Raw genomic sequence first — 12936 nt, forward strand, 5'->3', positions numbered from 1 at the left:
TGAAAATAGCACATGCTGGTTTGAGGAGATGGGCTGGTTCACTCATGTATGTTCTCACTTGATCAGTGGCGTAGCTAGAAGGGGTGCAAAGCACTGCGTTTTGCAGGGAACCTCACTGCAGCATGCAAGCCATTCCAGGTGGGGGGAGGGCAAAATGGAGGCAAATGTTGGATGGAGCGCATGGGCAGTCAAGGAGAATGTCTCCATTTTGCTCCCCCTGCTTGCAATGGCTCCAAAGGGGAGGGGGCGCTTGCACACCACAGTGACACTCCCTGCAAAACTTAGCACTTTGCACCCCTTCTAACTACAATGGCAGACTGAATTTTCATATCACGGCAGACACAAGGTTTTTCAGGAAGGGTCAGTTCAGGCATTCAGGAGGCAGCCATCCAGCACACAGTGATCAAGTAACATCCATGGCTGCATGAACCAGCTTGATGCTACATCCCATCAAGTGCGTTGAGGATTATAGTCTTAGGACTCCGTTCAAGCGCTGCTTCCCACGCAAGCCTCACTGAAGTGAAAGTGAACTGCTTGGAGGCACGGCTCCGTGGATGGCCACACTCCGGCACTTCATTGACAGCTTTTGTTTGACATAATTGACTGTCTGCAAGAAACAAGTCTGGGATAAGCAGCACGCCCCACATGTCCCAAATATTTCACAGTTGCCATAACCCGGAAGAGTGATCCCACAAGTGTAAAGTATGGCACAGTGGTCGATGGACTATTAGCTCAGAAATTAACAACCAAGACACATCAAAATAAAGCCAAGCTTACTACAAAAACTGCGTCAATTTAAACAGGCAAGCATAAGTCATGGGAATTTAACCTTGAAGAGTGCTCTAAAATCAACAGCCTTCTTTCATCGACAATTATATTACATTTTTAGTCCAATCGCGCCCACCCCCCCATCTTTGGAGATTTTAACTTGGTCCAAAACTTCATTTGTGCTCTTTTTTGAGGCTTCTCTGATGACTTGACAGCAGTGCAGTCATTGTCATGCAGTTGCCCCACACTAACTCTCATCATGGGTCACACACGACTAGTCACACCAGAATGTGGACGGAAAAGCTTATCTAGATGTGCATCTGAATGCATGTACCATCGACAGCAATGTGGTGCGGCTGGATTACATCTTCATTCAGAAGGTACAGCTGCGTTAATCTGATTTATCCCTGCAGTTTCCTGTACTGGAAGAGTTTTGTAGTCATTAATGAAACCTAAATGTAGGTAAGGACCAATTTCACAGGAACGTGCAATAGTGTTTCTAAAACGTTCAGTGGTCACCAGCCTGATGTCTCAGAGATGGCTCCTAGCGTGGTGATTTTCTGGTATACCTCCTTGAACGTTATCGCAGTCGCATGGAAAGAGTGACAGCCCAATCCTATGCAGGATTACACTTAAGAGTTTGTTGGCAACCTTCAGTCTCGAAAGACTATGGTATAGGCCTACAGCACCCGGTATTCCCAGGCACTCTCCCATCCAAGTATTAACCAGGCCTGACCTTGCACATGGCTGATCTTGTCTGATCTCGGAAGCTAAGCAGGGTCAGGCCTGGTTAATACTTGGATGGGAGACCGCCTGGGAATACCAGGTGCTGTAGGCCTATACCACAGTCTTTCGAGACTGAAGGTTGCCAACCACTTAAGAGTTTACGACAGAAGAACAAAGTTCCCCTCTTGTACAATGGCTGCCGACGGAGTACATAGCGTTCTGTCAGCAGTCATTTTGCAAATGCTCACTCACGTATGTTCAGGCGGCGGCACCACAATCATTTGTGCATTTCTGGTTTTCAACTTCTAGGTAACATACGAACTGCACCTTAGACTCATATGACCTACAGAGTCCCTTCAATGCAATCTTAGAAGATGGCATTCTATCCTGCACTGAGTCGCTGTAGCGATCATAGAAGCCTGATCTCATAGACGTCATAGTATACATGATCCAAAATTGAAGCAGGTTACCACGCACCCAAATAGTTGATTTCTAGGATGGCTTCAGTAACTTACAAGATGCTAGCGATGACAGTTGGGGGGAAAAAAATCAATTTACATAAATGGCCTTTGGATCACATTCTGGAACCAATATTAAATCTGATCTCTGCAAAGTTTGTTCTGTGAATTTTCCATGTTCTTTTTTTTAATTACAGCCCAATCCTATCCAACTTTCCACAGGGGTCACACTGCATTTGGGGGGAGGGGGAGAGCAGTCACAGAGGCCTCCTCAATGAAAGGGAATGCTTTTTCCCTTACTTCAGGGCTGCATTTCAACTACATCAGTGCTAGCAAGTTGGATAGGATTGGGAGCCTAGTGTTTGTCATATCCTGGGTTCCTAATGCTGCCATCCTATCCACACTTTCCCGGGAATGAGTCTCATTGAACACAACAGAACTCACATCTTAGCAAACACGCATAGGTTTGTGCTTGAAGAATAAATATACATTCCTAGAAGCATAAAGTGTGTATATTAAATATGCACACAACTGATTTATAATCCATCCCATACAAAGAGCCAATAATTTAAATTATACTTGAAAATCATTCTGTACTGACCCTAAAGGTCTCTTGCTGTTATGCAAAATGATAAAGAAGTCGAGGGTGAATAGATCTGTATATACATATACATACATACACGTTCACACACATGCACCTACACACAGACAGTAGACCTGCAGTTTCTGATGTATGTACCTATGTATCAAAATATACTGCCCTACTATATAGCACCATGTCATTGTTTAAAAAAAAAAAAAGTTTAACTGGTTATCCAAATGTTTTGGATATTATTCAGGCCATGAATATAAAAGAGACTGTAATATAATCATCCCTATGTTCTACATAGATAGCCATATAAATTTCATCTTCATATTACAATGCAAGGCTATTAACATATATGCACATATAAAAGAACATTAACGTTCTATTTTACAAAAAGGCCATTGCTTTATTTATCAATGTAGTTATCAGCTTTTTTTTTTAAACACCATTGCAATAATTGAAGGAAAATAAAAGATGAGCTTGAGAAAAACCAGAGGAAATTAGAAAACCTTGTGGTTTCAAGTTGGGACTCCTAGCCAAGCCTGTGACTAAATACAGATGCTTTAACTTCAAGTATGGCACTTATATAAATAAGAGCAAATAGGCGGTAACGCAAATTCACAGTTAACAGCAATAAATTCTGCTCCTTTGGTATCAAAAAAACTAGATAAATTCAGGATGAAATGAACTCCAGATCATTTCATCTTGTTTGCTCACACAGCTGGGAACTGGTTGTGTGTGTGTCTGGTTGTGTGTTTGATTTATTCATGAATTTGCTGGATCACAACTAACGTCAGAATGATTTTAAGGTCTCTGGTGTGAGCAGACAGGCAAACCAAAAAAAAAAAAAAATATGGCAAAATTATATTCAGCTCTGCTTGTTTTTGTGTGTCATTAGTTTTTGTACAAAAGAATGATAGAAAAATGCTCATTGTACACAGATCAACTGTGGGACGCAGACAAGAGAGAATATCCTCGGGCGTCCCTCAGATGCTCACGGATGTACCAGCTGACTTTGTGGTCATATGCCTCAACAGTGCAAAACTTCCCCTGCCCCCCCCCCAGCTTTTGTAGACATGCTTGCATTTGCATATTGTGGTAACACCCTCCCACAACCCTTCCCTGGATAAATGATTTCCCTGCTAATTTCCCTGCTATTCTGCACATGGTCGCATCAGACCAGCACACACTCATCCTAATGATGGCCAACAAATTGCTCCTGTGAACAGATAGCATTGAATCATCTGGGGGGGAAATCATAAGTGGCTGAGCTATAAGGCCAGACTGAATGTGTTGTATAGCTGTTTCTTCATCAGTTTTTTATTTAGCACTCAGTTGTGTGTCTGGTTCAGAAAAGTGCAGATCCAGAAACTTAACGGCATTCTTGGTGGTTTGAGGAAACAGTTGCTTATGCAATGTTCTTTCCCGAACTCAAATGTCCGCTGGGTCTGCCATACCCAGTAAAGTGTTCATTGCGTCACAGCCTCACACATACGCCGAGTCGCTAGACTGAGTCCTGCCAAAGTTAGGCACACTCATTCGCGGCAGGTCCTTGTTCCTGATTTCATAGATGGATTTCCGTTTGGCTTGGACTCCCCTCACCGCCATTTTGATCTTTCGCCAGCCCAAATGGTTCAGTTCGGCCAAGTTGAGCACCACACAAATGCCACTGACGGCAAACATGAATACCAAGAAGACTGTCTTCTCCGTGGGCCTGGAGACGTAGCATTCCACCTCCTTAATGCACGGGTACCTGTCACATTCGTACATGGACGGGACATTGAATCCATAGAGGAAATATTGTCCCACCAAAAATCCAATCTCCAGGGCATTTCTGAAGACCACCTGGATGATGTAAAATCTAGAGATGCCTTCTTGCCGTCTCATCTTTGACTTGGTGGTTCTGATAGCTGGGTTGGGAATCTCCTTCACTTCCAAGCAGTCGGTTTCTGCCTCCTTGGTGGAGTTTTCCGTGTTCTGAAGCACCCCATTGACGATGGTGTTCTTAATCTTCTTGCTGTCCTCCCGTTTCACGGAGTCCTGGTCTCTGTCCAGAGTGAGGAAGACGGTCGAATACCTCCTTTCCCTTTGCTTGGCAGACTGGTGCACAGAGTAGGTTATAAAGCAGAGGCTCGGAGTGCACACCATGATGATCTGAAAGACCCAGTACCTAATGTGAGAAATGGGGAACGCTTGGTCGTAACATGCCTGGTTGCAGCCTGGCTGCAAGGTGTTACACACAAACATAGTCTGCTCATCGTCGTAAACCGTTTCGCCAACAATGGCCACTATAAGAATCCGGAAGATCACCACCACGGTCAGCAGAATCCTACGAGACAAAGGGTGGATGAGTGCACATTTACAGGGGAAGACAGGCACACTGAGAAACCCATGGAATTCATCTTCAATAGTTACTGTGGGAGCCACTCAAATAAATTCCCCCCTTTTAGGGGGATCACATAAATAAACATAATCCTGGATGGTTATGAACCATGATTGCCAAAAAACACAACTTCCATGTTCACACAGGAAATATAATTCTGACTCTTGGGTGGGGAGAACATACAATACCTGATGGGTGCCACAAGCGGGCTTTTCTTATGAACTGATTTCTCATTACTCTTTTCCGGCCGCTGTCAGAAAAGGTACTGTATGCTATGTTAAAACCCATTTTTACCCAGCCTACAGGTGTACACATTCCTGTTGCGTGTATGCAACGTTGGGCAGAAGTGGCTTAAATGCCCTCTGAAAAGGAGGTATCTCTTCATTTTCCCCCACAAAACAATACAGTTCAGACAACTCTATTTGTCAAGACATTTCTGGGTTCATACTTGTGGGTTAATTGCTTCTATCCTGCCATTTCCTATTTCAGAGTCACTTTGTTTTATCGTCACCTTTGATCGTCATTTGGGAATTGGCTTTGAAGACCCACGTTTGTTACAAAGATCGTCGATGAATTCCGATTGGTTATTTTTTACATGTTTAGAGTGTGCCTCTCCATCCTGTTTTGAGCGGAGGACGTGACTCACAGAGGTATGAAATAAACCAAAAGACAGTGCGCCAATGCTTCCCTTTGAGTTTCAGGGAGCGGGGAAGCACACCTGCCTGGCGGTTTCCAGCAGAGCGGACGGGGAGCTGTCCACAGTGCTGATTCTGTCATCTCCCTGAGACTGGCCTTCTGGAGTGACATGAGAAAAATGATTGCCTAAGCAATGTGCTTTGTGCATTCACAGGCATCTGTGTGCCTGAGCATCAATTTTAGGGTGACTTCTATGGGGCAAGGCCAATCACTGCAGCGACACTTTGGGGCGTGTGTGTGTTTGTGTGTTTCCTGCCTCGACCTCCACTGCAGGACAAGAACAGAAGTTGGTCACATCGAGAGCCAGTGGGCACCTCTCCCACTTCCTTATGGTATGCAGCATATTGATCACTCCTCGTAAAACCAGGGCTGGGAAGGGCAAGGAGAACCCCGGGGCTTGTCCTTACCTTACCCTTGGGTTTTGCAGGCTGCAGTCACCAGAGAGATGGTCTAGGTGGCTACTTACTCTTAAGACTCTTTTCCTTCCCCTCTCCAAGCACATCCTCTCCACATCTCCTGCTGTCATGAGATGTGCACTCAGGAATAATGTGCTGTTTTCTTTTTCATGCAAAAAGACGAGCCAGCGGGGGTGGGATTATGCAGAAGGTCACAAGAGTGCCATGCACTAGCCATGAACTCTGGAAATAAACCAGAGGAGCAGAAGGGGGGAGGGGCGGGGGTGGGCAGGAGTCCTGTGGCGGCAAGTTTGGGGTGCAGCATGGAAGAAACAGTGAAGGGTACGGAGAAGGGCGCAAGGAGGGGGGTCCCACCTGGGGGGCTCAAGGTGCCTGGATCGGCTGCACCCCTGCAGCCCCCTTCCTTGGGGATCCATCCGGCTTACTCAGGGTTCGTAGGGAGGAAGGGGGACTGCTGATGGCAGAGTCCCAGTGCCGGGTCACAGATGGCGCTGGGGCGGCCCAGGGGAGGTGAGGCAGGCTGTCTTGGGCTGCAGTCCTACCCACACTTACCGGGGAGTCAGCCCCATTGATTATAATGGAACTTACTTCTGAGTAGACATGCAGAGGCTTGGGCTGTTAGGCTGCAATCCCATCTCCCCTTCCCTGGGAGTATGCCCCATTGACTCCAATGGGATTTACTTCTGAGTAGACATGCATAGGCTTGGGCTGTTCGGCTGCAATCCTATCTCCCCTTCCCTGGGAGTATGCCCATTGACTCCAATGGGATTTACTTCTGAGTAGACTTGGGCTGTTAGGCTGCAATCCTATCTCCCCTTCCCTGGGAGTATGCCCATTGACTCCAATGGGATTTACTTCTGAGTAGACTTGGGCTGTTAGGCTGCAATCCCATCTCCCCTTCCCTGGGAGTATGCCCCATTGACCCCAATGGGATTTACTTCTGAGTAGACATGCACAGGCTGGGGCTCTCTGGCTGTCATCCTCTCTCCCCTTCCTTGAGAGTAAGCCCCACTGATTAGAATGGGATTTACTTCCGAGTAGACATGCACAAGCTTCGGCTGCAATCCTCTCTCCCCTTCCCTGGGAGTCAGCCCTTTGGACTCCAGTGGGACTTACTTCTGAGTAGACACGCACAGATGGGGCTGCTGGGCTGCCTGCCCTTCCCCGGCTGGGACCTACTTCCGAGGAGACCGCGGGCTCTTACCTCCCTATCATAGTGGAGTGCTGCTGGACGGCGGCTTCGAGGAGTCTCTCCAGGATGGTCCATTCCCCCATCGCGGTTCATGGGGCGGGGGCTGGGGCAGGGGCTGGGGGGCGCGATCCCGGCCCGGGCCGCCCGCCCGCCCGCCCGGCGGAGGGAGGCCCCCAGAGGGCTGGCTGGCTGGCGGGCAAGGCGGCTGCTCCCGGGAGCCAGCCTGGGCGGCGGCGCTGGCAGCCCGCAGAGGGAACTCGCTCGCCTGGCCGAGCCGCCCGGCCGCCCCCTTAAGTAGGCTCCGCTTGCGTCACGCTCCGAGCAGGCTGCGCTGCGGCCGGCCAGCCAGCCAGCCGGGGCTCCCCGCCGCCGGTACCTGGGAGGGGGGGCCACCCCACGCAGATCCCCCACCCAAGCCCCTCCCCGGCCCCCTCCCCCTCCCAGGGACGTGGCCTGCGCATCGTCCTTGAGAGAGGCAAGGTCCTCCGGGGGGGGGTCTGGCCTCGTTGCCCCCCCCAATCCCCTCCTGCCGCACTTGCTCTGCCAGTTTGGGGTGCAGCGTGAGGGGCGCACTGGGGACGGGGATCCCCCCTAGGGAGGGGGGATCCCACCCAGGGAGGGCTCAAGGGGCCTGGATCGGCTGCAGCCCCCTTCTTTGGGGAGCCGTTGGGCTTCCTCGAGGGTCTGCAGGGAGGAAGGGGGGCGTCAAGGACATCGTGTGATGGGGAAGCAGGGGAGGCAGAGCCTCCACGCCGGGGCCCCTCGAAAAGCGCCGCCACCAGGTGAGGTGTGCCAGCACTCACAACCCGCAGGGTTCCCACCAGCACCACCCCCGGACACCGCTGTGGAGTAGGTGGGGAGGCCAGGGAGGCAGAGTCCTTCCAAAAGCATCACCACCAGGTGAGGTGTGCAAGCACTCACAACCCACCACGCTGGGGACTGGACAGGGGGAGTGCGTGCCTGTTGGTCCTGCTGGACCTCTCGGCGGCTTTCGATACCGGGCCGACTGGCCGAGTTGGGAGTTGGAGGCATGGTTTTGCGGTGGTTCCGCTCCTACTTGGAGGGTCGGTCCCAGATGGAGGTGCTGGGGTATGCCTGTTCGTCACCCTGGCCCTTGAGGTGTGGGGTACCACAGGGTTCAATTCTGTCCCCCATGCTATTTAACATCTACATGAAACCGCTGGGAGAGGTCATCCGGGGCTTTGGAGTGGGGTGCCATCAATATGCTGATGACACCCAGCTCTATCTCTCCTTTCCTCCAGGCTCCAGGGTGGCGGTTGAGGGCCTGGAGCGCTGTCTGGAGGCAGTGAGGATCTGGATGGGGGCTAGCAAGCTGACACTAAATCCAGATAAGACAGAGGCTCTCCTGATTCGGAAATCCTCGATGCAGGTGCTGGAGTATCGGCCTGCACGGAATGGGATTGCACTCCCCCTGAAGGAGCAGGTCCGCAGCTTGGGGGTCCACTTGGACTCGCAGCTGCTCCTGGATTCCCAGGTGGCGGCTGTGGCTAGGGGGGCCTTTGCTCAGCTTCGGCTGGTGCGCCAGCTGCGGCCATACTTGGATTGTACAGACCTGGCCACGGTGATCCATGCCACGGTGACATCGAGGCTAGATTATTGTAACGCGCTCTATGTGAGGCTGTCCTTGAAGACGGTTCGGAAACTGAAACTAGTGCAGAATGCACGCCCGGTGTGGTTACTGGAGGTAGGCAGTTTGACTCTGTCAGCCCGCTTCTCCGGAGGCTGCATTGGCTGCCCATTCGTTTCCGGGCCCAATTCAAGGTGCTGGTTTTGACCTTTAAAGCCCTATACTGCTCTGGGCCAGGGTATCTTAGAGATCGCCTACTCCCGTACAATCCGGCCCGTCCTCTGAGGTAATCAGAGAAAGCCTTTTTACAAGTGCCGCCACCTAGGGAGGTACATGGGGCAAGAAATAGGGCCTTCTCAGTAGTGGCACCAAAGCTATGGAATCCCCTTCCCCTTGACTTAAGAACTGCTCCCTCTCTTGAAACTTTTCAGCAAGGCCTGAAGACCCTTCTGTTTAGACAAGCCTTCTGAGTTCCTGGCCTTTTAAACATTTTTTTAACATCTTTTAATAACTTTTTTTAAAACCTGGTTACAGGCCTGATCCTTTTATGATTTGCTGCTCTATGCTCTTTTATCTGACTACTGTTTTTATGATATGCTGTTAATATGCTTTTATCTTTTTTTAATCTGTTGTTAATATGCTTTTATCTGTTTATCTGATTAATCTGTTTTTAAATTATGTTTTCTAATTTGTTTTAACCTTTGTTGTAAGCCGCCTTGAGTCCCTCCAGGGAGAAAGGCAGGGTAATAATAATAATAATAATAATAATAATAATAATAATAATAATAATAATAATAATAATAATAATTTCCCACCTCCGAATACTACTGTGGAGCAGGGATGTATGGTGGATGGGGAAGCTCTACGCATGGGACTGGCTAAGGGTTGGAGGTTGACTGAAAGGTGACTGAGTCTTGGGTGACTGGAGAAAGCCCTGAGACTGAGTAGTTGGAGTAGGGGGCTATCAACCCCCTTCCTGCCTTTGCTCAGTGCAATGGGTCTTACTCACTTATTTCTGAGTAGATGTGTCAATCTGGTTACTATTTGGTGAACGAAAACTTGGGCCAGGGATGAGAGGCGGTTGTGTGTGCTTCTCCAGAGTTTTAAGCTCAGACACAGAATGTCAGGTTAGTTAGGAGGGGAGCCTCCGAAGTAACTGGGGGGGGGGGGACTCCTTGTGGTATTGCTTGTCATTCTGAATAGGTTGGCCTAGCAACCTAGGTGTGACTGATCGTTGGATTTTTCAAAGCCAGAGAGGGGAGGGGTAGTGGAGTTGCCCCAACAAACCAAAGTTGGCCCTTTGACACAAAGCCTGTGGGGACATGAGAGCGATACTCTCATGGCCATCAAAGTCAGGGTGACCAGGTGTCATAACCCTCAAAGAGGACAAGGCACCCCCAAATATAGGATATCCAAGGAAAATGTAGGACATGACAAAATGAAAGTTCATAACACTAGTATATTGATTTCATGTTGCCAACATGAATTTAAACACTATATCACTTATTATTCAATTTGAAACTTACTTGTATTACATATAATTTATTGCATATAATTTATTAATTACTAGAAGACTATGCGCTGTCTGCTCACAGGGAAAAGAAAGACATTTAAGTTTTTTTCAGGACATGAGACTTAAAAAAAAGGACATGAACTGGTAAAAAAGGATGTCTGGTCACTCTGATCAAGGTGAGCAACAAGAGCACATAAGACTGTCTGGTGTATGCTCTACATGCCCTACATCTCGGTGGAACCTGCTTCTTTAAAAATCTTGTGTGCTCCCTGGGGCATTTGGTGGGCCACTGTGAGATACAGGAAGCTGGACTAGATGGGCCTTCGGCCTGATCCAGCGGGGCTCTTCTTATGTTCTTACACGGCGTGCACCCAGTACCACACAGGGAACAAACATACATACATGTGCGCACATTCGTGTTAGACAACAAAGTTCTCTTATTATGCTATGTGCATAGCTTGCACCGTGCAACTGAGAACTGTCAGTTTACTTCAAAATAGCACTTTTTTTTTTAGTGCAAGACATGGAGTGTTTTTCTAGGTTACGTTTGGTGAAAGAGTGCAAATTTCTTTCAATGACAAATGGAATGAGCTTCCCAGACAGTGTTGGATTTAATCCACAACAGCTAAATAATTAGCTGCTGAACTGAAAACACCCCTCTAAGATCTCAAGACCATCTGTTCTGTCGTGCTTGCGCTTGGTGCCTGCGTGGCTATTAATGAAATGATTGCATCAGGTTATAGATTTGATTCATAAAATCATAGGAGGACTTCGGCTTTCACCTATGTGTTCTTTGCTCTTGAAAGTTTTGCTCTCGCGGCTCCGAAGAGGAGGAGGAGGGGCCTCTTGCATGGCGCATTCAGGCGCCTGCAGAACTTAGTGCTTTGCACCCCCTCTAGCTACGCTACTTCTAAGGAGCTGCTGGTTCAAAAAAAAAAAAAAAGACTCAACTGCCTTAACCTTTACTACATCTGAGCTAGCAGTGAGCTCAGATATATAGTCTTACTAGCAAATCTTGCAGAAGTCTAGTTCGGAATCTGAATATAGAAGAGAGGGCTTAAGCCAGCGTTGTGCTGTATAGCCAGCTGTACAGTTAAGCAACTTAATGTTTCTGCTTTTAGCATAATTGACAGATACTATTTGGGAGAGGATAGGCTGGCAACAGGCCTGCGGATTACAGGGTCGAGTGCAGTGGTTCCCAACCTTTAGGAGCTTGCGGACCACTGAGGCAGAAATTGGAACTACTGTGGACCACACTACCCGCTGCACACAAAAAATACAATTAAATTTGTAATAATTAGAGAACATTTATTCGAGATTTAGTATATTTGTTATTTATAGAGAAGATTTCTGAGCTGCTGCTGTAACTGCAGGCGGTCCTTTCTCTGCTGTCTCTGGTGGTCCGTGGGGAAGCATCTCCGAAGCAAGTGGCCCCCCATGGACTACCAGAGATGGCAGAGAGTGGCTGCCCACAGCTGCAGCTGACACTTCATTGACAGCTACAGACAGTCTGTTCTCCACTCTCTCTGGTGGTCTGTGGGGGAGCGCTCACTTGGCGAGATGCTCAAAGTGATCAAAGGTGATCTTTTTTATATTATTACTTATTAACAGTATTTATATACCGCTTTTCAACTAAAAGTTCACAAAGCGGTTTACAGAGAAAAATCAAATAACTAAATGGCTCCCTGTCCCAAAAGGGCTCACAATCTAAAAAGATGCAAAAGAATACCAGCAGACAGCCACTAGAACAGACAGTGCTGGGGTGAGGTGGGCCAGTTACTCTCCCCCTGCTAAAAAAAAAGGAGCACCCACTTGAAAAAGTGCCTCTTACCCAATTAGCAGGGGTTAATTTTTTCTGAGATCTCGCGGACCACTTCTCAGGGTCTGGCAGACCACCTGTGGTCCCCGGACCACAGTTTGGGAACCAGTGGTGTAGTGGGCAGGGGTGCCCAAACCCTGGCCCAGGGGCCACTTGCAGTCCTCACGGACTCCCAAACTGGCCCACGGGGAGCCCCCAGTCTCCAATGAGCCTCTGGTGACTTGCTGGAGCCTGTGCTGGGCTGATGCAACTGCTCTCAGCATGATGGCAATTGTTCAACCTCTTGCATGAGCTGTGGGATGAGGGCTCCCTCCACTGCTTGCTGTTTCACACCTGTTTCACACCTGTGATGCAGCAGTGATGCAGCAGTGAAGGAAAGGCTGGCCTTGCTTTGTACAAGGCCTTTTATAGGCCATGAGCTATTGCAAGACCTTCATTCATTCATATAAGTTCCATCTCTAATATATTCATTTATGTAAATTTATTCAAATTTGAAATGTAAATTAATTCTTTTTCCCCGGTCCCCAACACAGTGTCAGAGAGATGATGTGGCCCTCCTGCCAAAAAGTTTGGACACCCCTGGTCTAGTGTGAGGCTGGAGGGGGAAAAAAAACTTGGAAATGGGAAATTGGGTTTGCAAGAATCTTGGTACTGACTACTCTGGCACAGGAATGCAGTCATAGAAAAGCTCACACTCAAACTGTGCAATCCTAGGAAAGTCAACTTAGAAGTAAATTCCATTTCATTCAGGTGACTTGCCCCAAGTGTGTATAGGATGGCAGCCGAAGGCA

The 12936-nt window shown here is 48.4% G+C and overlaps 1 protein-coding gene across 1 annotated transcript; it reads right to left on the minus strand.

Annotated features, from left to right (window-relative positions):
- Positions 1 to 4023: 4023 nt before the first annotated feature.
- Positions 4024 to 7308, minus strand: GJD2 (gap junction protein delta 2). Its single transcript, XM_066635784.1, has 2 exons — positions 7238 to 7308; positions 4024 to 4867 (listed from the first exon to the last, which is right to left on the minus strand). The coding sequence occupies exons 1-2, from the start codon at positions 7306 to 7308 to the stop codon at positions 4024 to 4026; spliced, it is 915 nt and encodes a 304-aa protein (XP_066491881.1).
- Positions 7309 to 12936: the final 5628 nt, after the last annotated feature.

The sequence above is a fragment of the Tiliqua scincoides genome, chromosome 1, assembly GCF_035046505.1.
Source record: "Tiliqua scincoides isolate rTilSci1 chromosome 1, rTilSci1.hap2, whole genome shotgun sequence".
Lineage (NCBI taxonomy): Eukaryota > Metazoa > Chordata > Lepidosauria > Squamata > Scincidae > Tiliqua > Tiliqua scincoides.